We start from the raw sequence: 27,354 nt of genomic DNA on the forward strand, positions 1-27,354 counted from the left end.
AAAATAAAGTCCCTAATTTTCCTGGATATTATTCATCTGCTCACCAAAATTCATCAACATCTTCACACAACTTTTGAGTTAAATATTGCTATGTGTCAAACATTGTTCTGGATCTCAGTTCCAGAATATATTCCAGATCACCTCCAAATGTGGATAACTTATGTTTTGAAACATCACCCATCTGCTCACCAAATTTCACTGAAATCCATTCATTACTTCTTGTGTTATCCTGATAACAGACAAACAACAGTGAAAACATTACCTCCTTGCTGGGGGTAACAAATTATTACATAAACCCACTCAGTAAACGCCATCTTTTGAACTAATAGAAATGTGACAGCAAATGTTAAATGTCTGCTACCTAATTGATATTAATGTTTCACCACATTCAACCCAAGCAAATCCAATGTAAAAGCTGAGCTCAGTGTTTCTGAGTCAATAACACTGACACACCCACTTCACCTGAGAAATAGAGTACTCTGAGGAAAGCTGGAGGAGCTACAAGCTGTTCAAACACAAAGGCAAAACTGCTTTCTGTTCATTCATGTCTTGTTAAACTATATGGGGTCAGTATTTCCTTGGCCTGAGGTACAGAAAACAGTGATCGTCAGGACGCATTGAGCTCAGAAGGTCCACCAGTATTGGGTGTCACTACAGCACGGCCTTTTAGAGGTGATAAGGACAAGGAGGGTCCTGCTATGGGAACCATATTGTGTGAAGCCACCAGAGTCTCTTTGTTGGTGAAATAGTTCAGTGGGTAGAGCCCACATTTCCTGAAACCTTCCTTGACAACTCCAACACCCTCCTGCTCCTTTGCTACCTGGTAAGTCTCCTTAAATACACCAGAGAATTCTTTTTTGCTGACTCCAAAGAGAGTTTCAGCAGTACAGCCATCACTTACGAGCGCTGTGAAACGCAGCTTCAGGAGAGCAAACAGACCCACATCAAGTGGCTGCAGGATGTGAGAACAATGAGGCGGAAGACAGAGAAGGATAACGCCCTGGTTACGAGCCGCTTCCACCACCTCTAGACTGACAGGTGACTTGTGGCCATCAAAAATCAGCAGCAGTGGCCGTTCCTTTGGTGCATGCCTGAGGAAGTGTTTGAGGAACCACTTCTTGAAGAGGTCAGAGTTGATACAACCAGAGTCTGACCAACCATAGAGGGCCTTGGGGGGCCCTTGTGTCTTGTAGCACACTCCCCCTGGATAGGCCTTGGAGTAAATAATAAATGGGGGAATATCATCTCCAGCCGCACTAAAACAAGCCAGGATAGAGATGTGGTCCCTCAAGCCTGATGTCGGCTTGTAGCCCAGACTACAATGTTTGGTGAGAATTGCTCTCTTCCTGCCCAGCTGAAAGCCCATATCATGGCATGTGAAGATTTGGTAAGGCTTCTCTCTCAGCCCGTGAGCATCCATGATGGCACTCATTAAGTGGAAAAACTGATCCACTGCTTCCTTCCTCACACATGCTGTCCTCCCACGGACAACATTATCCGATGGCTGAATGCTAATATTCTTTTCTTGCCGTTTCCTAAAATTGAGCCACCATGTCTGGCCCAGTTTTGAAAATGCAACCCTCCGGTGCTGCCGCTTGTAGATTGATGAAGCAAAGGACACCAGCTGTTGCTTTGTAAGTGGAAAGCCATGCTTGGACATGTACAAGGAGAATTCTACCAGCAGCTCCTCATCAGCGGATGTAATAAGCTGAGCAGGCCCGCTCCGACTCCCCGGTCTCACCCGCCCACTAACTCTGTCCCCCAGTGATGATTTAGGAACACCAAAGTCCTTAGCAGCCTGCCTCACTGTACACCTTCCAGACTTCACTTCAATCAGTGCACGCTCCATGGCCTCCTCTGTCCATTTTTTCTTCTTTTTCCTCCCAATTTTCTCAAGATGATTTCTCGATGGCATTTTTCTCTAGAACAGCAAAGAAAACTCATGTTAAAGATATATTTAGCTCCAGCAATGGAGAAAAATAACAAAATATTTTACCTTATCACTCACTGTACATATTGTAAGAGTGTTTAAACACAGTCATCCTCTATTATTCAGACTGACATTTCATCTAAATCTGTGATCACTTTGACCTTTAACTAATTCAGTTAGCAGCCAAAGTTAAATATTTCCACTGTTTGCTGATATGTTTAGAATTTCCAATTCCCAGCCGATATTAATTTTTGGGGGGCTGATACAGATATTAGGGTGTGAAAAAATTTACCATACCACTATATACATAAAAAATGGCAATGACTCTGAACATCATGTTATCAAACCCTAATAACAATGAAATGTAATTAAGGCTAAATGTTTTGCAGTTTAAACATGAACTTTATTATAAATAACCATAATTATATGTTCAGATTTTTGAAGATGCCATCTCTACTGATCATTTTTTGTTGCTTGTGTACATAAATAATTTTACATACATAGCTGTAAGTAATGTGTAACTATCTGTTTATTTAATTCTGAACAGCTGTCAATCGGCATTTTTTTTTTAAATACACATTTAAAAAATATTATGACAACCTCGTAATTTATCCAAATTAAATACAAGTATACAAGTATAACTATTATTACTTATGATGACTACAAACGTATATAGAAGATATCGAATATAAGTAAGTAAGTCCCTCCGGCTGCTCCCTTGTTTGCACTCGGGGTCGCCACAGCAAATCCGAGGTGGATCTGCATGTTGAATTGGCACAGATTTTACGCCGGATGCCCTTCCTGACGCAACTCCACATTACATGGAGAAATGTGGCAGGGGTGGGATTTAAACCTGGAGCCTTCTGCACTGAAACCAAGCGCATTAACCACTTGGCCACCACCCCTGCATAGAAGATATAGAAGATATTAAATTAAAATGAAATATATAAGAGTAATAATAAAATAAATAACTCAATACTAAACAAATGAAAAGTCTGTCAAATGTAAAAGACATTTCAGTTAATCAAGTCAGAGAATATGTAACACCCTATTATGTGGAAACCACATTCAGGCTTGTGATGGACACTAATTTTCTAAAAAACACACACAGGAAGCTCCTTATCAATAACTAAAGCTATTGTTATTGTTGCAATATGTTCACTTGCTCACTTACTCACTCACTCACTCATCTTCAACAGCGTACTCCATGGGGAGCTGTGCCACAGGGTCATGGGGGGTGGAGCCTATCCTAGCAGCCATAGGGCGTGAGGCGGGGTACACCCTGGACAGGATGTCAGTCTGTTGCAGGGCCACATATAGACAAACAAACATTCACACCCGCACGCACACCTACGGACAATTTAATGTTTACAGTTCACCTATCCTGCATGTCTTTGGATGTGGGAGGAATCTGGAGCACCTGGAAGGAACCCACACAAACACTGGGAGAACACACAAACTCCATACAGAAAGGCCACAGCTGGGAATCAATCCCATGACCTTCTTGCTGTGAAGCAACAGTGCTAACCACCAAGTCACCATGCTGCCCCTGTTACAAAATGTTGACATAAAAAATAGGATGTGGCTACAGGTCAGAAGAGAGAATGCCTCTGATTGGCCAAAACATTCCCATAGAGCATTATAGGACTATAGTCTTCCACAGAGCTTGATACACTAACCCTGACCCTAATCCACATTACTTGATATTCTTCCCCAAGCCTTTCTTCTAGCTCTCTACCCATACCGTACCTGTAAAATTCATGTTTTGGATACATCTTCCATATAGACACTTTGTACAAAATAACCATAGAGATTAAAATGACTAGAGGGGACAGTGCCATTCAACTGAAGCAGCCAGTCATGATTGTTTGGGCTGCAATCTTGGGAGAGGGAAGGAATAATGACAAACAATGTTAAGAAAGCAACATACTACTAACACCACAAAAGTTTGGAGAGGGGGGACAGCTGGCCATCCAATCTATGACAAATTATTAATTAAAAGTAAAATTATATATACGAGGTCTCTTAGATAATAAACCGACCCTTTTTTTTTTTTTTTAACTATATGGATTTGAATGACATGCGATTACACCAATCATGCTTGAACCCTCGTGCGCATGCGTGAGTTTTTTCACGCGTGTCGGTGATGTCATTTCCCTGTGGGCAGGCCTTGAGTGAGATGTGGTCCCGCCCTCTCGGCTGAATTCCTTTGTTTCACACGCTGCTCGAGACGGCGCGCATTGCTTTATCAAAATTTTTTCTGGACCTGTGAGGAATATCCGAGTGGACACTATTCGAGAAATTAAGATGGTTTTCTGTGAAAAGTTTAACGGCTGATGAGAGATTATGGGGTGTTTCTGTCGGTGTAAGGACTTCCCACGGAGCGGGACGTCCTGCAGCGCTTCCAGGCGCTGTCGTCGGCCTGTTTCGAACTTAAAACATCCTAGTTTAAGGCTTAATTCACCCAGGACATCGTGAGAGAACAGAGAAGATTCAGAAGATGCCGGCATGAGGAATTTATGCGGACATTCCACTGTTTAAGGACATTTTTTTAATGAAAGACGTACGCGCAAATTCGCCGAGTCGTTTCCGTGACGACTCGGCAAATCTGTGTGCGCCGCGACAGGAAAAACACCTCCGTGTTGAAAACCATTTGTAGAATTCAGGCGGCTTTTAATGGCTTTCAACAAGTGAGTAACTGAGAAATTGTTTAACAGCTTGGGCATGTTCCAACTTGCCCGTTAAGATTTCCAACGGAGGTGTTTTTCCTGCCGCGACCCCCCGCGGTCGGGTCCAGCCCGATATGCGACTCTGCCCGCACGTTCTTTCATTACAAAATGACCGTTAACAATGGAATGTCCGAATAAACTCCTCATGCCGACTTCTTCTGAAAGTTCTCTGTTCTCTGACGACTTACTGCGTCAACAGAGCCTGAAATGTGGAAGTTTTCAACTTGAAACGGCGAGACGCTGCCGCCTCGAAGCGCAGATTGCCGTCAGGCGCCGTGGACCGTCCTTAAAGCGACACTACCAGACCAAAATCTCTCATCAGCTGTTAAAATTTTTACCGAAAACCAGCTGAATTTATTGAATGGTGTCCACTCAGTTGTGCCTTACAGTTTTGAAAAAATTTTTATCAAACAAAGCAACAGTCTCTGAGCCATTCCTAAACAATGAAAAAAATCGACGAGCGGGTGGACGACTCCTCACTCAAAGCCTGCCCACAGGCGAATGACGTAACCGACAGGCGTGAAAAAACTCTTGCATGCCCACGAGGGTTCAAGCATGTCTGATGTAATCACACGTGATTCAAATCCATATGGTTTTTGAAAAAATAATAAGGTCGGATACTTTTCTAATAGACCTCGTATATATATATATATAAACACCTGTACTGGAGACTTTAAGTTTAGAGGTTTATCTGGTGCATTACAATGTTTAACTATCACTTTTAAATAATCAATGTTGGTATTACATTGTTTATTATTTTACTAATTAACGTTGCCTACAATGCTGTTTTAGCTTACATGAGATGTTTTCAATTTTTTCTTTTAGATTTTTCTTTCCTCTGCCTAAGCACAGACGTCTACAGGTCCACAATGGAAATATGCCACAATTTTGTTTTGAAATTACTGTATTATCATATCGTGATTTTAGTTTTTTTGGTGTGTGTGTTTTGAGAAAATAAAACCAATCAATCAATTATTGCAAATAACTGATTAATGCCCTTAAAACACCCAAAGCTGTAGCCGATAGAAAAGGTATGTGATCTGTGCAGTATTTACAGATGGTTGCTAGATAGCCCCCTACCAAAATGGCTGAAAAAAATATCGTGAAAATGGGTTTCTGTCCCCTCTGGTCTTTTTAATATCTATGATAATAACTTACAAGTCGAGAGTCGTCCTCTAAATGCTTGAGCTCGGCCAGGCTCTCCGGTTACACTGCCGCACGTCGTAACATTACATTAATGTTAATGTCCGCATGGCATATAAACAGAAGGTTGTTACAGCTACCAGTCTTTTGTGGAAAGCCTCACAAACAGCACCATTTTTAACAGGACAGCATATTGACATAACACAGCTTCCGGAAAACATCATCAAACCAGGATGTTGCGTGATGGAGGCTTCAAAATAAAAGCATAACCTTCCCTACTTTTTTCAAGTAAACTTGTAACATTTTAAAAGCAAACTTCAACTTTTGTGAACTTTAATAATCGAAACTATTAATGAATAACAACTGCATGATAGGATTATTTAATTCGGCTAATTCATTTAAAAGCTAAGTAACAGTTCAAGTCGAAAAGTTTAGGTCGAGAGCACAGCCAGACCACTCCCACATGCAGAAAAAACGTTACACAGGTTTTTAAGCAGTGAAATACTTATGGAATAACCCTGTTGTGTCTGATGATTTGCGGACGTTAATGCTGGATTTTATGGTCATCAGACAACTATTTCCATTCTAATCCAATTCCATCATTTGCACGGTTTATTTTTCTGTAAGTAATTCGACCTGGATCCGTCTCTCCGCATGGCCCCTTCCGAATCGTTGTCAAAGGGTGTGGTCGGCTCATCAAAGCTTACGGTAGTAACAGCGTCTTCATGCCAAACTGGAAACTGCATTGAGTAATTATGTATCAGAATCCACATCAATACTTTCGTACGGTAGCTTAAATTCACCCATTTCGGCATCATTGTTGCTCCACCAGTTTCTCTCACTCTCAGCTGACAGGGCTATTATTCACATCTGCGTAGCAAAGCGCGCGGTCAGAGTGTGGAGTATACATCACATGTGAAATGGTCGAATATTTTGCCACCGTCAACGTGATATTTTATGGTCTGAAATCTCGCACGATTAACCAATCAAATTTGCGGAACAAATGTAATTGGATTAGAATTTAAAATATCTGAGCTAATTCCATAAAATTAGCTATTTTCCTACGTAATAAATGCCAGACATGTAGGGTTTGAGCATTTCCTTCTGATAATGCTCTTTCTTCTTCATAAGCAATATTAAGGCCTGATTTAAAAAAATACGTGACAAAACATTACTCCTGTTACCTTGCTTACTGTAGACAGCTGTTACAAAGACTAAGTTCACACAAAATCCCTTCCCAGGGTTGTTTGAAGGTATGATTGTTTTATTTGCATTTTAGAGTGAAATATTCTGAAAGTAAAAATTTAGCCTCTGATTTTGTACATTTTTCCATGCAGAAATCTTTTCTCTCTCGCCTTCACTGACAACCACACCTGCTCCTAATCCATCATCAATCCAGCATACACTAACCATCCAGCAGGTGGTGCACACATCTACAAAATATTACATAAGTGAAACAAATTTGCTATTTGAATTAATCTGTTATATTAAAGTTCTCTTGATTTGAATGTGTTTATACTTATTATATACCAGTTTAGTTTAAGGAAACAATTTCTAAATTTAAACATTAAAACAAGAAACCTTTTATTGTTTTGGAGTTATTGTGTTAACAAACTGGAGGGACTGCTGTCATTTATCTGTGTATATATTCACTCACTGCATTTTAGAGGGTTTATGTCTAGGCTTTTCTGTTGTGTGGGCCGCTGAAGAGGAGGTACTGCTGGCCCACCACCACCAGAGGGCGCCCTGCCTGGAGTGCGGGCTCCAGGCACCAGAGGGCGCTACCGCATCATGGGAGTAATCTGGGTGACAGCTGTCACCCATCACCAAACACAGCTGTTTCTACTCAGCACCGAGGTATATCAGGAGGACGGCGTCTCCACCTCAGTGCCGAGATATCGCCTAAGACCAAGGTAACATTCTCTGCAGCATATTCTGTGATTGATAAACTTGTTAAACCTTTCAGGACTGGTGACTACTGAGACCCTCCTTCTTTGGATAAGTACTCACCTTCCTGCTGAACTTTGCCAAGAGGTGGAGGCGGCTTCTCCCCTCTCTGTACTGGGTGCGTTCATCCACTCCTGTGTGTTCTTGCTCTCTCCTGCCAGCAGTACCGGATCCGACGAGCGGAGGCAGTGGCCACCTGGGAATTCGGGACTTGGCGGTTCCAGTATTTCCGGGGTTCGGTGGCAGTGGAGATCTGGGTGGTTCCGGTTCGACTGAGACGGACGTCTCCTATCTTCGAGCCTGCCCACACGACACCAGCGGATTCGACCCTAAACATTGTGTTTGTTATACTACTCGTGCTTGTTTCAGTAGTAAATCTTGTTTTTTACTTCCTCCATTGTCCATTCATTGCGCCCCCTGTTGTGGGTCCGTGTTCCTACACTTTCACAACATTTTCCAAAGCCTGGAAATCAGTGCAATATAATGCTTCTTTGTTTTGGGGTTTTGAATGTTAATATGTTACTGTAGGTTCTTACTGGGTAATTACATCTACTATAAAAATTTTTCTTGTCACTGATCTAACACCATAAATCTGCTGACCAGTGAACACATGGTGTGTTTGGTGTATTGCAGCCATAATTGACCCATCCATGCACGTTAATTATTGTTGGCCCACATTCCTCATGCAGACAAATGGGTTTGGTGATATTTGCGTTAATAATAAACATGCTGACATTTAAAGCTCTTGCGGTGCTTCATCAATCAAGGTATCTGCCCTTTTTGCAGTTATGCTTTTTAATCCAATCAGGTAAAATGGATGGCTTGTTTTTCCTCATACTCCAGTGCAAGCTGGAAAATTTAAAATTTTCATACTGGTTTGATGAGAACTTCTCATTTATCGCACTCACCTGATCTCATAATACATACTGATTATTGATACAGTGATTAGGCTTTATGCTTTTGCTCACTTTATTTCTGCTGTACCTCATATTCCTGTATCTAACAATCAGGACTGAAAAATCTGCATGAAGGATTTATTTGTTAATTTAAACAAACCTTTTTTCACAATAAGTAATTTGTTCCTCTGTTGTCTGTCTGTGCAGATCAGTAGGTTCTGCACTGGGCTCTGTTTTTCCATAGACACTCTATTCTCCGTCTGAGTGCTCTGCACTGAATTTCAATGATATAAAATGTGCAAACTTTGATTAACCACCAGTGTTTTTTATTTCCATGTTTTTCAGGTTTTGCATTATTATTCACAGCCACATCTGACACCTGCTGAGCAAATATACCATTGAAATCAAATGTATAATGCATAATGCATCTCTTTTGTTTTTAGACTCTTTGTTTTAGTGATTTGGTTAATCATGTAAATACTGAAGTTACAACTCGTCCAAAGTGCGAGGAGGTGACTGTGTCGATCAGAGGTGACACAAAGTGTTTTCCTATGCACACTGTACCAGTGGTGCTCAAAATGTGAGGCAGCCTTTGCAGGGGCCACATGGTGACTGGGGTAAAAATGTGAAATACAACTAAATTCAAATCTTGGTTCATGCGGATGCATTTATTTTGTATTTTTGGTTCGGAGGGTGTGTGTGTGTGTGGGGGGGGGTGGGGGTGAGAAACACACTCACATAGGAAACACCACATTTAATGTACACTCAGGTCCATTAGTATTTGGGCAGGGACACATCTTGTGTAATTTGATTCTGTCCACCACCACAGTGGAGTTGAAATAAAATAATCGAAATGTGCTTGAAGTGTAATTTCAGGTTTAAGTCAAGGGGTTAACTAAAAAAAAAAAAAAAAGAATCGTTTAGGAATTGAAGCCATTTTCATACACGCTCCCTCTCCATTGTCAGAAGTCATAAGTAATTAGACTACTTAAAATAAGGATGATTGTGACTTTTATGTCATCGCTTTTATGTCCAGCTTTCTTGAGACAAGTCAGGGGATGGATACGTGAACATTTCTAAGTCACTGGATCTGTCTTGGATGCCATTTACATCCATCTTTGAAGAAATACAAACAGTATGATGAAAATCTGTCTGGAGTGGGCAGTTCTCAAAAACTGAGTGATCAAGCATGAAAGGAGGCTTTTGTGGTTGGAGAGTCTGTGCATAGTACAACTTTTGTCTGTTGCACCACCAGTCACAGCTTCATGGTGGAGTGGAACAGAGAGTAGAATTCTCAAGCATGAAAATAGATCAGATCTGGGCTTGAGTCTCCTATGTGCATTCTGGAATTTCATGTTTTCACTCAGTCACTCACTCACCTTCAACCACTTACTCCAAAATTAAGGGTCCCTATCCCAGCAGTCATAGGGCGTGAGGTGGGGTACACCCTCGACAGGACACCAGTCTGTCACAGGGCCAAATTTCATGCTTTCTTATGAAGGAAATCCTTCACTACAAAATGAAGATCTATAATTGGTGATGCAACAGAAATAAGTTATTCTATGCACAAGTGCTTGAATCACAGTCACAGCAGCCTGTAACTTCTCGGTCACTCAGGGTGTTAAGAAACGCCTCCTCCAGGCAGATTTACCACACTGCTTGTATTTATTAACGACTGATGTAAATGAAGTCAGGGCAGCACGGTGGCTTAGTGGTTAGCACTGTTGCCTCACAGCAAGAAGGTCATAGGTTCAATTCCCACCTGTGGCCTTTCTCTGTGGAGTTTGCATCTTCTCCCCGTGTTTGCGTGGGTTTCCTCCGGGTGCTCCGGTTTCCTCCCACATCCAAAGAAATGTGGGTTAGGTGGACTGGACTCTTTAAATTGTCCATAGGTATGCGAGTGGGTGTGAATGTGTTTGTTTGTCTGTTTGTGGTCCTGTGACAGACTGGCGTCCTGTCCTGGGTGTACCCCGCCTCACGCTCTATGACTGCTGGGATAGGCTCCAACCCCTGTGACCCTTGACTGGATTAAGCGGTTGAAGATGAGTGTGTGTGTGTGTGTGTGTGTGTGTGTGTGTGTGTGTGTGTGTGTGTGTGTGTGTGTGTGTGTGTGTGTGTGTGTGTGTGTGTGTGTGTGTGTGTGTGTGTGTATAAATGAAGTCCAAGACACATTCAGTGACTTGGAAATTTTGTTTAAACAACAGTCTTTATATTTAGTTTGTCCAGTTAAGTATGACCTCTGAAAATGTCTGTAATTCATAAATGTGATATTCTTGTTAAATCCTTTAAATTAAAGCTGAAAGATGACACTACGATTACGTCTTGATTGTTTAAATTCAACTATGCTGTAGTGGTGTCCAGAAATGAAATGACAAAAAAATGTGTCACTGTCCTTATGTGTCTATAATTACATTTTTGGTATATAGTTAGAAATATAACACAATGCTAAAATACCCTCGGCTATATGAGCATAAGAATAGGGAACAATATGTGATATTTCGACCTCTTAAAATAGGTCAAGGATAGCCATCTTTGAACTTTTCCAAGGTCTGTGTCCCAAGAATGTTTCCTGTGAATTTGAAGACCCTGGCAGTAATGGGACTGGACCTATGCTGAGCACAGACAGACGGACAGACAGATGCAAGGCCTTTGCAATACCAGATGGCCATATTTTGGCCTCAGGTAAAAATCAAATGCTGTATAAGCATTGTAATTATTTCATTAAATGTATGTGTTGCTATATTTCATAATTTTAATAATATTTGATAAATATAAAGTTTTTCTTTTGGGAATAGGAAGATTACTTTTCTTTCCCTTTTTTAAAATGAGCTGTGAAATATATATTTTAAAGAAACACAGCTGCTGTAATTGCAAGAAGAAAATGTTAACAGGTTGAAGGTTTTTGTGTTTTGTTTTATCAAAAACTGTAATTGGAAGCATAATTGGGAATAAGTAGCCCCTGAGATTAATTTATCTATTAAAATGACCACTGCTTTCGAAGCTTTTCAAAATAAAATCTGGTAGTTTAAAACTCAAATGAAAGGCATCAGAGGGTTGATGCACAACCTACACGCTGTGCACACACACCATAATATAAATGTACAAGTAAATATACATACTGTATGTCTCTCTCTCTCTCTCTCTCTCTCTCACACACACACACACACACTGATAACGCTTTGCCAGCACACAGGGTAAATATGATAAAGAATTATTAACTGAAATACCAAACACTCATCATTCAACAGTTTATTGTTGCAACATCAGTTAAAATAAAACATTAATATCTCAAATGCAACAGGGTTAATCAGCCTTAATTTCAAATGAGGTCATGCAGCACAACCGGTCCCATTACATAGCAGGGCTGCAAATCAGACAAAAGTAATTTGGGAAGCAAGTTGATGTTAAATGCAGGAGCAACACCTCACTAACACAACGGCTAACAAATTTAACTTTCTCCCTGTGCAGTGCTGTTAAAGAGCAAAAATGCATCGTAAATAAGTGCAAAGTACATGACTTGTAAGTGAAAGCAAACAGTGAGATGTCAGGATAACCTGCATCAAACCTTTATACACAAATTTGGTACATTCAGCTTCACTTGCTTTTAGTTCACACAGTATTCACACACACACACACACACACACACACACACACACACACACACACACACACACACACACACACACACACACACACACACACACACACAATGGCGATAATAAGGCAGCAGCTGAATGATATTCAGGATAAATGTTTGCATCAGTAAACAGGGTGCGTGCACCAACGATTTGCAAGGCGAGCTGTCATCGCTCTTAATTATTCATGAAATGTCAAACATAATCTGGCATTGCCAGTCCTAATGAAGCTTCACGAAAAGGACACAATGAGAGACCCGAACAACAAAATGAACAACAAAATGAAGAGAATCATCTGAGAATATGGTCTGACGAGAAGGCCAGAACTTGCCGGGGTGAATTATCTTCCTCTCTCTGTCTGTTGTTCACACAAACAAACAACAACAACAACAAAATGTTTGTCTGTTATTGGACGAGTCTGATGAAATAGTAGCAGGTGATCCAGGTGTGGAAGTCGTCGTTTCCCAAAGGACAAATGGAATCAGTGTTGCGTATGTTGTTGACTGTCCATTTTGTAGTCAGAGGTTCAGTGGAAAGGAGACAATGCTGTTAGCGGATTCCTTTCCTTCCCAGGAAGCGCAGAACTGCATAGTTGTAGGTGACGGCAACGAGATACAGAAACTGCAGTGGAAAGCATTTATGGTGATGTTATTACAGTTATTACACAAAATTTTCAGTGATACCATATGTAGCAGCTGCACTCTGCGTTGTGTTGTTATGAGTCCGCCCATTCGCTCCCCTCGGGATGCGAACTCACGATCTCCGGCATGGGGAGTCGGACTCTCTAACCAGAAGGCTAAAACCCAGGGCTCTGGCCTTGTGACCAGAGAATCCTTTTGAGCTGTTGGGAGTGAGGTTTACGAACTACATCTGCACAGCGACACCTGCTGGCCTCCGTTACACATATAATGTTGAATTATCTTTATTATGACCGATGTGGTTATATAATCACAGGTTACTTTTTTGGTTTGTTGGCATGATTTATTTGACAACACACTGAACCAATCATAAAAACCTGACTGAAAATATAGTGGGTAAAATAAGTATTGAACACAGCTCAATTTTTCTCAGTAAATATATTTCTAAATGTGCTATTGACATTAAGTTTTTAGCAGATGTCGGTAACAACACAAGTAATCCACACATACAAAGAAATCAAAACCAATAAGTATATAAATTATGTGTAATAAAATGGAATGACAGTGAAAAAGTACTGAACATGCTGACTGAAATTTATTTAATACCTCATACAAAAGCCTTTGTTGGTAATGACAGCCTCAAGATGGCTCCTATATAACAAAATGTATTTATTAATCTGTATGAAACTGTATGGAATGTTTAATGTATTCTTTGAATTTTGTAATAAACCAAACTAAACTAAACTAAACTATATGGAGAAATTAGTCATATGCATTGCTCAGGTGTCATTTTGGCCCATTCTTCAACTTCTTCAACAGTCTTCAAATCTAGAAGGTTCTATGGACCTCTTCTGTGAACTCTGATCTTTGGTTATTTCTATTGGATTCAAGCCAGGTGATTGGCTGGGCCACTCTCAAACCAATAGGGAAGCACAGTCTCATTTGAACCCCTGCATGTTATTGTGGGATTTGACCACTTCCGGGGACAGCCTGCACTAACACAGCATCACTTCTAATGGACAAATGGTGTACTGTTATGTTTTTGGCTGCAATAACCAAAGCAGTCACAAAAGTGTAGTTTTTTTTTCTGTTCCCAGTGGAGAAGGGAAGACAAGGCAAATGGGAGAGGTTGTGTCGGTAAGTTTTAGTTCACACACCTTGAGAGAGTAGCTCCATTCTCTCGCCTGCACAACCGCCACGACATGTTTGAGCTCCGGGTCATAAACAAACCGCAACACATGTCCGCTTTCCACAACATCGTCACTTTTTCTTTTCATTTTCACTTTGCTTGCCGTGTAATTTGCCCAAAACCTTAGAGAAAGTGCCGTGTTTCTGTTGGGGACAGACGAGGGCTGTCCCTGGAAGTAAAATAATGCTCTTTCATTTTACCCCTTTAGCGCCCACCCTCAAACAAAACTATGGTACCCAATTCAGAGTTTCCTTGGCTGTGTGTTTGGATCACTGTCTTGCTGAAATGTCCACTTTGGTTTCATCTTTATCCAGGGCTGGATCCAAAGTGAAAATCTGACAGATGCATTTTTGCCCAATGATAAAATAAAAATCGTACGCGTCTTGTTATTCAATAATCTTCATTCTTTTATTCGTGTGCAACATACACTGTCACACTTCTTTTAATATATTTATTATACTTCATGGACCATAGTGAACACTTCTTATTTGTATAAATATGATGTCCTAAAAAAACATCACTATAACAAAAATTGACATTGTGGATCCTTGATCTCTGGACATAAATAGGAATAAACAAAATCTGTAGTTTTTGTCAAAAGCATTTCCTTTCAGACATTATTGGCATGAATGTCTTTCCATATATCTGAGCTCTTACAGCTGTTGTGCTGCACATCAGGATAAAATTTGTAAAGAAATACAGCACGTCTTATTTTTGGAGGAAAAAACATTTAAGTCGATTGTAGTTTCTTGTCTGTATTACAACGTTTGTAAGAGGTGTAATTTTATTTAAAGCGGCAATTCATTTTGAAGTTATTAATTCCGGCCAGACTCTGTCTCAGCAGAGAGCCACGCAGCGTTTGGAGCTGTGCCAACGGAACGGAGGATGATTCTCGTTTCTTGACTGCAACAAGACAAGAGTCCCAGTTAGTGACTTTAATCCACACAAAAGTGACTCACGGTATTTTAATGGCTTTGAGAGGGGTTAAGAAGCGGACTTGCCATTTCTGAAGAGCAGCGAATGAAAGAACCAACGAGCCAGTGGATCGAAGCAATGTTTCATTGGTTCACCCTTCAAAGTGGAGTCGCGCTGCAGAAACAGTTGATTACAGACCTGCTGCAGACCAAACTCTGAATATCCGACTTTATTTGTACGTCCGTATGACTCTGAAACTCGGACAAATCTGTATAATTTACGGACAATCCGTATAGGTTGACATGTATGGTCGGAAAACCACCGAAAATGTAATTTCAGTCATCATAGAATGCCTTTCAAACACACTATTGTCCGAAAACTATTTATAAACCACTCACTGTTTCTTGCTGAAATAAGCGCCCAATTTTCCTTTCACAACTTTTTTCCTGGATGCCATGATCATCAACTCGACTGGACTGACGCTATGTTTGTTTGATCCTGTTTGAATTTTTCTGTGTACACCTGTGTGGTGCATTGTGGGATCAAATCAAAAGCTGTGTTCACCGTGGGGACACGTTCAGCACTATTCGGGATTATTTGAGTTTTTTTTTTTTTTTTACCGATGACAAACGATGCATAAAAAAATCTGACCGATGCAACTGCATCAGTCCAAACCGGTCTGGATCCGGGCCTGTTTATCATCCTGGTAGATGGCAACAGATTTTTAATCAACAATTTCTCTGTACATTTTTCTGTTCATCCTCCCTACACCATGATGTTCTCACCTCCAAACATCACTGTTGGTGTGATGTTTTTGGGAGGATGTGCAGTGCCATTTATGGTGTGTATTATGGCATCATCTCACCAGACTATATTCTCCCAGTATTTCACAGGCTTGTCTAAATGTTGTGCAGCAAACTTTAAACGAGCTTCAACTTGCTTTTCTTTAGCAATGGAGTCATGCGTGGTGAGCATGCATACAGGCCATGGTGATTGAGTGCATATAAGTACATTTCTTTACTTATTTGTTTTGGTTTCTTTGTATGTGTAGATTACTTGGGAAAATTTCATGTCAATAGCATCTTTAGAAATTATTTACTGAGAAAAATGGTGACGTATTAAATATTTATTTTACCCGCTGTATGTATATATGAAAGATTAATAATAAAACGTTGATAAAATAATTTAAACACTATATGTGCCATCTGGTCCTCCACCCATTTGTCTCTCCTTGTAAGTTTCTGTCAGCTCCAATGGAACACTTTGACAGAAACTGAAGTGTTACCATGGTCATGGCTATGATCATAAAAATTCACTCCCTATAATGCACATCATGATCTGTTAGGAAGCAGATCATGTGTTTAAATTACTCAGAGACCCCAAGTTACTATTTGGTCAAATTAAATGTTTTTCCCGAAACTAACAAAAACATGTATTTTGACCTCTGATGCCAATGAAATCACCCCTTGCTGTATCTCAGTAACCACTGAGGCTAGAGAATATATCTAGGGCAAAAATTTCTTGGAGACCCCAAGCTTCTATTTTGTCAAGTTAAATGTTTTTTTCCTGAAACTCACAGAAAACATGCATTTTAACCACTGATTCCAATGAAATCAACCTTTGCTGTATCTCAGCAACCACTGAGGCTAGAGAGCATGTTAGTTGCAAAAAATACCCAGAGACCCCAAGTTCGTATTTAGTTAAGGTAAATGTTTTCCCTGAAACTCACAGAAAACATGTATTTTGAACTCTGAATCCAATGAAATCACCCTTCGCTGTAGCTCAGTAACCGCAGATGTGAGAGAGCTTGTTAGTTGTAAAAATTACTCAGAGACTCCAAGTTTGTGTTTGGTCAAATGAAATGTTTTTCCAGAAATTCATGGAAAACATGTATTTTGACCTTTGATTCCAATGGAATCACTCCTTGCTGTAGTATCTCAGTAACCACTGAGGCCAGAGAGCATGTTAGATGTGAAAATTGCTCGGAGACCTCAAGTTTGTATTTGGTCAAATTAAATGTTTTCCTGAAACTCACAGAAAACATGCATTTTGACCTCTGAATCCAATGAAATCACGATTCACTGTAGCTCAGTAAATGGATGCGAGAGAGCTTGTTATTTGCAAAAATTACTCAGAGACCCCAAGTTTCTATTTAGTCAAGTTAAATGTTTTCACTGAAACTCACAGAAAACATGCATTTTGACCTTTGATTCCAATTAAATCACCCCTTGCTGTATCTCAGTAACCACTGTGGCTAGAGAGCATGTTAGTTGTGAAAATTACTCCAAGTTTGTGTTCGGTCAAATTAAGTGTTTTTTTCATTAAACTCACAGAAAACATGTATTTTTGCCTTTGATTCGAATTAAATCACCCTCAGGAGATCTTAGTAACCACTTAGGCGAGAGAGCATTTGTTTGGGTTTAAAATGATACATGATTATATGTGATTCAATCATTTAATTAATGAAGTTTCAACAAAAAATTTTGTTTGAAGTGCTCACCAGCGCTAAGAGAGTGATCCCAGCACCAGCAAATGCAGCAATGTACAAGTCATAGGTGACGTAGAACTGAAAGACACAAGACATTTGTTTAATATCATCAGAGAAGTTAGGAAATTACTTGTACTGTGCATAATTGAAAAGCCATCCTGCATGCAAGCTATGACAGTTTACAGTTCTTCTGCACATTTCAGTGAGCACGGCAAAAACAGATACTGAGTGGTGAATACTAAATTCATTTCATCTACTCACTTCACTGGTTTTGCAGATAGATGCCAAAGTCATTCCACATGCCTTGCCTGGCGTTGCATTCCATGGAAGCAGACCTTATATAGAGACATGAATTAACTGCTGGCTCTCTTATCATCAGTGAACCAAGATGCCTTTTCATCAGCTGTATTTGCTTTTTACAAATCCTGCTTCACACAAAACACCAGTAAAGAAATGAAGGCAAAAGTGGAGCTGTGTTCAGCATGTCATCACTGCAATCAACACTAATTTTCTGTTCCCTGTAGCCAGCAATTAATCAACCCCAGCAACCAATCTGCATCGGTTGCTTCAGTGATTCCCAGAGTCAGTCATTCTCCTCCACAAGTTTGGTGCCCTGCATTTAATGTGTTTACAATCACTATTGGTTTCAAGCATTGCAGTGGCAGCTGCACAAACATCTCTCCACCTACTCAACCCCCTTCTTATACAATCCAAGCTTTAGCGTAGTTGTTTGCATTGTAGAGTGTTCACATTTTTAGTTAGGACCCATGGTATGAAGGTATTAATGGCTACAGCAACAATGATTTTGATTAAATGGCTGTTTGTGTCAGGGCAAGTCTGTGCCATATTTGGCCCAAGTCAGGTTGAAAATCAAATTCAGTGAAAAATCATAATTTTGACCCCAATGACCTTGACCTTTACCTTAAACCAATCAAGAAAAATTCTGGGGTTGACTGTTATCCACCTATTGGACAGGATGTCGTGACCTGGACTCTTTGCTTTGTGTTTCTGTTTTATCATGTGTTTTTGTTTTGCCATGTCTAGTTTAGGTTCTACATTTGTTCTGCTTAGTTTAGGTTTTGATTGTTTTGTCTGTATGTGATTTCTTTTGCTGGATTTTTCCTGCTTGGGCTTTGTCTGTCCCTGTCTCTCTTGTCCGTCTCTCCTGGTACTTGGTGGTGGGTGTCACACTCTGTCTGGGCCACACCCTGTTCTGGATCTTTCCACACACCTGTTTCTAATCTGTAGCTCATCACCTGGGTGTATTTAAGCTCCACTGGTTGCACTAGTTCCCTGCCAGATCGTTGTGCCTTGTGCCTTCACTTCCAGCTCTGTGTTCTATGTTTCTAAGTCCTGCTACCACGCTGTGTTTGGATCACCTGCCTGTTTGTATTGATCACGCCTTACGCCTGATGTTTTGGTTCTGTTTGCTCATCTCTGACTGCTTTGCTGTGTACTGGACCCCATTGAATCCTCAAGTAAACGTTTTTACTAACCAGTGCTGCTGTGTTGAGTCCTGCAATTGTGTCCAGACGTTTCTGTCTGTCAAACCTGATACAGGGGTGGTGGCCAGGAAGGACATCTGGCGAGCCCAGTCTCACGTTTTTTTTTCGTGCTCCCGTGACGAAATTAGTCAAATTTTTGTGACTGTTTTTATTAACTCACTATTCCTAACCCTACTCCTACTCCGCACCCTAACCTTAACCATAATCTAATCTTACTCTTTCCCCCCACCCTAACCATAACCACCCCGACCCCCCCCACTTCACTTTTAAGTTCGTGCAGCCATCACAGAATGAATTAGAATGAATTCGTGCTGCCATGGTGAAAATGAAGTGCTTTTCATCACAATATCACATACCAATAGATTAATGTATATTTCCTGCTGCTGAATCACGACTTGCCGTGAGACCAGGTTGGTCATGTACAGTACTTTGTGGCAGATGTACAACCCCTGGCAAAAATTATGGAATCACCGGCCTCGGAGGATGTTCATTCAGTTGTTTAATTTTGTAGAAAAAAAGCAGATCACAGACATGACACAAAACTAAAGTCATTTCAAATGGCAACTTTCTGGCTTTAAGAAACACTATAAGAAATCAGGAAAAAAAATTGTGGCAGTCAGTAACGGTTACTTTTTTAGACCAAGCAGAGGGAAAAAAATATGGACTCACTCAATTCTGAGGAATAAATTATGGAATCACTTTGTAAATTTTCATCCCCAAAACTAACACCTGCATCAAATCAGATCTGCTCGTTAGTCTGCATCTAAAAAGGAGTGATCACACCTTGGAGAGCTGTTGCACCAAGTGGACTGACATGAATCATGGCTCCAACACGAGAGATATCAATTGAAACAAAGGAGAGGATTATCAAACTCTTAAAAGAGGGTAAATCATCACGCAGTGTTGCAAAAGATGTTGGTTGTTCACAGTCAGCTGTGTCTAAACTCTGGACCAAATACAAACAACATGGGAAGGTTGTTAAAGGCAAACATACTGGTAGACCAAGGAAGACATCAAAGCGTCAAGACAGAAAACTTAAAGCAATATGTCTCAAAAATCGAAAATGCACAACAAAACAAATGAGGAACGAATGGGAGGAAACTGGAGTCAACGTCTGTCACCGAACTGTAAGAAACCACCTAAAGGAAATGGGATTTACATACAGAAAAGCTAAACGAAAGCCATCATTAACACCTAAACAGAAAAAAACAAGGTTACAATGGGCTAACGAAAAGCAATCGTGGACTGTGGATGACTGGATGAAAGTCATATTCAGTGATGAATCTCGAATCTGCATTGGGCAAGGTGATGATACTGGAACTTTTGTTTGGTGCCGTTCCAATGAGATTTATTAAGATGACTGCCTGAAGAGAACATGTAAATTTTGATATGGGGCTGCATGTCAGGTAAAGGCACTGGGGAGATGGCTGTCATTACATCATCAATAAATGCACAAGTTTACGTTGATATTTTGGACACTTTTCTTATCCCATCAATTGAAAGGATGTTTGGGGATGATGAAATCATTTTTCAACATGATAATGCATCTTGGCATAGAGCAAAAACTGTGAAAACATTCCTTGCGAAAAGACACATAGGGTCAATGTCATGGCTTGCAAATAGTCCGGATCTTAATCCAATTGAAAATCTTTGGTGGAAGTTGAAGAAAATGGTCCATGACAAGGCTCCAACCCCCCCCCCCCCCCCCCCCCCCCCACACACACACACACACACACAAACACACACACAAAACAAAAAAGTTTCTGAAATCATAGTATGATACTGCGGATTAACTCTTTTTATGTTACTTGCATTCTTTGAGACATCTTTAAAAGAGTTGATCCCTCAAATGGCAAAGCCATTTTAGCCAAATCCATGTGTCCATTCAGCCAGTAAAACAACACTGATCAATGTTGAAGTCTGACATTGAATCAATGTATAAAATATGTTGAATTTGAAAAATGGATGAATGTAGAAATCCTAACATCTGACCAGCGCAGATATTCAACACAGATATTCAGTATAATGTTTCACTTATAATAAATGTTAAAATCAACAACAAACACATCTGCTGCTTTGTGTAAATAAATAAATACACTTCCTGTGGGCTTCTGATGGAAATAAAAAAAAAACTAGATGAAAATATAGATCAGAAACCTAAACACATATAATATTGTCACAACATCAGAAGATCGAAGTTGGACAGATGTCGATATCATGTTGATTGATGTCAAAACTTAATATAACCAAAAAAAAAAAAACCCAAACAAACAATGTTGATATAATGTCGCCATGCCTACTGGGCAATGACTTGACGCAAGCCCTTTCTTGTTTTAAAATCTGCATTTTAATTTTGCCAAAAATGTTTCAAACTAAAATTTGCGTAAAGTACACACTACCCTGGTCAGAACAACTCACCGTACTGTCTTGCATCCATGCAAATCCAGCTGTGCTGATTAATGCTGGGGGTTGTTTCAGCCAGGATGTTGATGTTGTGGCAGGTCTGCTCCATGTTGAACAGGAAGTAAACTGGGATAGCGGCGAATGCAAACACTGCCAGCCAGATGAAGGCCAAGATGTATGTCACAATAATAAACTATTGAGAGAAACAGTGCACACCATAAAATATTAGGTTACATACTTTTGTTCTTGATATATTTGAGAACCAATGAACACATAGATTGAGGCCATAAGCTAAAGCAAATAAGCATTCAGGATCTAATTACCAAATGCTACATGGCCCCTCCCCTTTACATTCACGTATCCTCCCCACCATCCTGTTCTTACCGTCAGGCTGAGGCAGCGTCCACACTGGGTGCTCCGGAATTCCCCAAAGGTCTGTTTGACAGCACTTGTAGTGTAGAAACCCTCAGCCAGAAGCAAAATACCATAGAGGAAGAAAAACGACGCCAAGCCATAGATTACGTACTGGAAGTATTTAATGCTGCAGTCAAAGGGAGAAGTTAGTCACATCGTACAGAGCATCTGCAGAAGTCAGACAACATGACTGAGAGTGTTGACTCACAAAGAGGCCAAAACTTCATAGTCTTGAACGTTGCGAGCGAAGTAAGTCTCAACAAGGACTTCCGTTTGGGTCAGCGCCTCGTGTCCACAGCCACAAAACATTGCCATGCCGGCAAAGCACAGCAAGGTGGCCACCAGGGACGGGTAGGGCACTGCCCCAATGCACCGGATACAGCAATCATAACAACCTGAGGGGGCATAAAACATCAGCACACACGCGGCACACACCGCACATACAACCACCCAACACATCGAAACCACTGCGGGGGAAACTCTAGCTCAAAAAAGGCCTTGCTTTGCCTGAAAATCCATCGGCACATGCCAAACTCCATCAACAGGCAAGAAAAGCAACAGAAAAGACATTAGGTAGCAGTGACAAACAAGAGTACAAGCCAGTAAAACCAGTCACCCCTGACTTCACCACAACCTCACGCACGTCGAAGCAGGAAGCAAATATCCACAGTGTTAATAAATGCAATGGCAGAAATGGGATAGAGGAAAGCACCTAAGGCTTTGCAAAGCCAAGGCTGCCTGACCGGAAACATTTGCTGTGTCTGATCCTGAAGTAAGATCCCGATGCCAAGTGATTGAAAGTACTGCCTCCACAGTATTGCTACTGTAAAATAACCCTCTCCTAGATGATTTCAGCTCTTCTGCTTGTGCCAGATCCTTACAGCTCAGCCTCCACTAACTCTGGTCCAGCCCTCTTTCTCCAGCAGTCACAGGCATCGCCAGTGAAATATTGGCCACAGGGGTCCGAAGAAAGAGCTTCTCTTTGTTGCTACGGATACAATACCTATTGTGTTTGCGGTGATTGGGGAACAAAGGGCAGCGATGTCAAACAAACAAAGGCTACAGTGCCATACATAAGCAGTGGACGAGGGGTTACCAGGAGCGCCTGCAAAGGCACCACTCAGACCATCCTTGATCCCACAGCTGGCTGAGACTGGTACCATGGCACCGAGTGTCAATGCCGGCGGGGATGAGTTCAAGTGTTTATGAGTGGGTAGATACATAATGAACAAGAAGGGTAATTTGAATATCTTCACAACAACAGCTCCACTTGTCAGTGGTGCAGGATTCATACACCTTTTTGGTAAAAATACTTTTGTAGCTGTGAGCCATCTCCTCCTGATCTGCCTCAGATTAAAGATGCATGTCCTGTGTGCATCTTTTTAAAGAAGACATATCAAAAAATGTGTCTTCTGAGCTGGGAGGTCATTTTATAACTTTTTAATGACTTCATTCGGACTTCATTTGTACCAAATGATCACAAACTATTTGCTGATCAATATAGTCTTCAGATCGTCTGTCTAGCTTTGTTGGCTGCGGAGATATCACGAGTAAGGTGGTTTTTTTAATTAATTCTATATGAATTCATATAATAATGTCTTTGTGACCTTATCGTGAAGTCTCTCACTAAATGATCACAAGTATTTTAGTGATCAATATGAGCTTTTGATCAAATTTATAGCTACACTGGATGCCGAGATATTGTGAAAAGGGTGTCTTGTTTTAGTATATGACTTCTTTTGACATCATTGTGAAGTCACTTATACAGGTTGGTTGGAAATATTTGACTAATGTACATGATCATTTCATCAAATGTTTGGCCTCATTGGTAGAGAAGATGTCATGGTAAAGATATTCATGTCTTCATTCTGACTTCATTTCTACCAAATGATGACAAATGATCTGCTGATCAATGTGAGTTTCAGATCACCTTTCTTCTAGCTGTGATGGTTGTGGAGATATTGCAAGTCAGGTTTTTTTTTTTTTGTAAACTGTCTTTGAAATCATATTATGACTTTTTTATGACTTCATGAAGTCAGTTGCACCAATTGATCACAAATATTTAAATGATCAATATGAGCTTTGGTCAAATCTTTAGCCAGGAAAAAAAAAAAAATAAATAAAAAAAAAAAAAAAAAAAAAAAATATATATATATATATATATATATATATATATATATATATATTATCGGTATGTTTTGCTTGATCTTGACCTTGCTCTTTGACCAGTCTGTTCCTAATATAAACCATCTAAAACACTAACACAAGTAATATTCCTGCCAGGTTTGGTGAAAATCCATCCAGCTGTTTTTCTGTTATTTCGTTCACACACTCAAACATACACATACACACAAAACCAATTACAATACCCTGCTCATGTGGCAGTGTACAGGGTAAAAATTCTCTCATACTGCATGGTTTTAATCAAAATGGACAGAGACTGTGAGTAGGATTCCTTTAAAGTGAGTGCAGACAACTGCGCTTCGGTTCTGCAGCAGCGGTTAAACTGGTAATCCGCCCCTTACTAACATCATCCAAAAGGCACAAATCAATTCATGCACATATTGATCATTTGATACTCGAAAGCTGGTGAGAACAAATCTGAGCTGTTCCTGGTTAGAAAAATGCCTTCTTAGGATCGCAGTTGTCATGGGAATGAAGTAATTTATACGCGTGACACATGTGGGAGTAACTGACCCCTTTCACATGAGTGACCTTATGTGGCCTTGCCATGATGGGAGTCTCTGTCCATCTGGGTCCACCACTCTCATTCCCAATTTATGATTAAAAGAATGCAAAGATTTCATATTTATTTAAAAAAAACAAGGTTATTGCAGCTGCATTTGAGTGCAGCTGTCTTTTATCCTGAAACAGTTATTCATTGCTTAAACGACATTCAAAGTGAATGCATAATAAATCAGTAATCAATGACAACAATAAAAAGATCAAATCTGAAACAAGGAGTAAATGCACAGTGCATGAAGGCAGCATGGTGATGAAAGATAGAACACATATATAAAAGGATACATCTGTAAGTTACTAAATTCTTATTTCCAAATCACATTAATAAAAGATGATAAGAATGATTAATAATTCTGTGCACTCACCCATGTCCAGACAGAAGTGTAAAGTTATTGAAGTTTTGCCAGGCGGCTTTGTGACTGTGATATGAGGATATGAGAAGTTATTCCCCGCCACTCCTATATGAATCTGACTCGCGCTTTTGTCTCATCAACAATAGAGAGACCACATCTCCTCGAGTCACATCTTAAAGTCACAAAGTCCCATTTCAGCTGCCAGTCATTATTTATGGAGTCAAGGGTTCAGGGAGCGGGTCACACATTTCAAAATGAGTTTTATGCTTGGTCCTTGGTGCTATTTATGCTATTTAAACAGGAATGGGGAATGATGAAAATTTGCACATGTATGTGTAACCTAATAGGATGGGACTTTTCTCTAATGCATGCATGCATTATACACTTCATTATCCACTGCATGCACATGCATATTTTTAATGAGAAAAGCAAGTTTTTTTTTAAATCGTGTACCACCTACCAGCAATATCTGCTGCTTTGACATATTTTGTTCATATGGGTTTGCAGGGCGCATTGTATTTCATGATCTAAACTTATGCATTTATGGTGAACATGGATGTCTTTTCTGAACAGCAGCAAAATAGAATAAGAGGGAAGGTTCTCAAAGTCTCATCTTCAGAAACACACAGAGATAAAAGGAATGCATAGACAAAAAAGAGTGAAATAAATCGAAATGCCAGTGACTGACATTGATGAAGTTGACTAACAAGGGTGACATTGACAGTGTGGTCCAGCTGCTGCCCTCCTTCCCTCCCTCCTCCATCTTTGACCTAGTTGATGTCAAAGCTGGGTTCAGTACAAAGAAGCCAGTGTGGCACAGGAGAAAACACTTTTTTTTGGAGACGCCCTTCGTCTTGTTTTTATTGCAATTTTAAACTTGTGTTGTAAAAAAGTGGCAATCGGAGTACTTTAGTCGATGGATTAGGAGTGGCACCCCGCCGCTTAGTAGTTATTCCCCTTGGTCTGGAAAAAGCATTTTAACAGTAAAAAGTTTGGGTCTTGTGTTACCATAGTAACCTTTTTTTTTTACATCTACAACACCCATTTTTACCACTTGAACCAAAATTTGAGGGTAGAGAAAATGAAATTGTGCGTAAGTTTGCTACAAATGGATCAAATTCAATAAATTTGGTATCAATAGATTAGTTTTGATTTACTCTATCATGTAGGTATGATATTGGTTTCATAATTTCTGACCTTTTGAGGGGTCAAAAGATCAACTTTCTGTGAGATAAGTGAAATTTTACTTTTTCTTACCATTAACCAGATAAGAAAAAAAAATCTCTTTGTTAAGAGAGAAAATGGATTTATAAATCCTTGTCTCCAGCATAATATCACAGTCTTATATGGGTCCACTACGGAAATAAATCACAGTTGTGTGACTTTCTAGTACTTCCTGCAAAGACACATTTTTAAATTCAAAAATCTCTTTATTAATTTTCATATTTTTTAAGAAAGAAAAACCAAGAACAGGAAGAAAGAAAAAAAATTGACACAGAGAAACAGTGTAGACATGAATAAAACATCAACAAATTAAATCAATGTCAAAGCAACCACGATACAAACATTGGAACAACAAATATAAATAAGTAAATAGATTAAAAAAATAATAATAATAATAATATAACCCCCCCATCACTGCCAAAAAAAGGAAATAATAAATAACAATAGCCAAGAAGCTGCATTACTCAAAGTTGATTGTGTTGTCAAAGAGACTGGAATAGTTTCAGGAACAGTCTCCAGACCTTTTCAAATTTACCCTCTTTCTCTTGAAACGAGAATCTGATTTTCTCCAGTTTTAAACAGGACATGATGTCAGCCACCCACTGAGTGTGAGTGGGTGGGGAGGCATCTCTCCACCTGAGCAGAATGGCTCGTCTGGCTAGAAGAGAGGTGAACGATTTGTTCTTTAAATTGGCTCGTCCTTCTGCAACACCAAAGAGTGCAATCAAAGGGTCAGGGCTCAAATGCGTATCCAGCACACGAGACAGAGTCTGGAAAATCTCCCTCCAGAATTTGTTCAGACATGAACAGGACCAGAACATATGAATGAGGGAAGCTTCAACATGTTTGCATCTCATACAGTATGGACTGACATCAGGATACATGGAGGAAAGTTTCAGTTTGGAGATATGAGCTCGGTGCACCACTTTGAACTGGATCAAACGATGTCTCGCACACAGAAAGTTGGAGCTCACCAATCTGAGTATGGAGGTCCAGGAGTCCTCTGAAATAGACGAACCTAGATCCTCCTCCCAGGCAGCTTTGAGTTTGTCTTAGGAGGCACGCTTCAAGTCCAATAGTTTGCTGTAGATATGCGAAATAAGATGTTTTTTATTAGGGTTTAAGGAGAGAACAGTATCGACCATATTTGTGTCTGTAGGGATATGTAGACTAGAAAAATGAGTAGTGACAAAAAATGCCGTA

At 40.1% G+C, this 27,354-nt stretch overlaps 2 protein-coding genes across 3 annotated transcripts; both read right to left on the reverse strand.

Moving 5' to 3' along the window:
- Window positions 1–219: 219 nt before the first annotated feature.
- LOC117517585 (tigger transposable element-derived protein 6-like) lies at window positions 220–6,035 on the reverse strand. Its single transcript, XM_034178675.1, has 2 exons — window positions 5,818–6,035; window positions 220–1,921 (listed from the first exon to the last, which is right to left on the reverse strand). The coding sequence occupies exon 2, from the start codon at window positions 1,913–1,915 to the stop codon at window positions 608–610; it is 1,308 nt and encodes a 435-aa protein (XP_034034566.1). The 5' UTR covers window positions 1,916–1,921; window positions 5,818–6,035; the 3' UTR covers window positions 220–607.
- Window positions 6,036–12,418: 6,383 nt separating this feature from the next.
- Window positions 12,419–25,094, reverse strand: plp1b (proteolipid protein 1b). 2 transcript variants are annotated; one of them, XM_034178677.1, is made up of 7 exons: window positions 24,940–25,094; window positions 22,041–22,227; window positions 21,803–21,959; window positions 21,434–21,611; window positions 17,772–17,845; window positions 17,523–17,588; window positions 12,419–12,901 (listed from the first exon to the last, which is right to left on the reverse strand). In XM_034178677.1, the coding sequence occupies exons 1-7, from the start codon at window positions 24,941–24,943 to the stop codon at window positions 12,830–12,832; spliced, it is 738 nt and encodes a 245-aa protein (XP_034034568.1). In that variant the 5' UTR covers window positions 24,944–25,094; the 3' UTR covers window positions 12,419–12,829. The 2 variants fall into 2 exon arrangements, with proteins under 2 accessions (XP_034034568.1, XP_034034567.1); XM_034178676.1 differs by lacking the exon at window positions 24,940–25,094 and adding an exon at window positions 22,545–22,761.
- Between the last annotated feature and the right edge of the window lie 2,260 nt (window positions 25,095–27,354).

The sequence above is a fragment of the Thalassophryne amazonica genome, chromosome 9 (genome assembly GCF_902500255.1).
Source record: "Thalassophryne amazonica chromosome 9, fThaAma1.1, whole genome shotgun sequence".
Taxonomy (NCBI): domain Eukaryota; kingdom Metazoa; phylum Chordata; class Actinopteri; order Batrachoidiformes; family Batrachoididae; genus Thalassophryne; species Thalassophryne amazonica.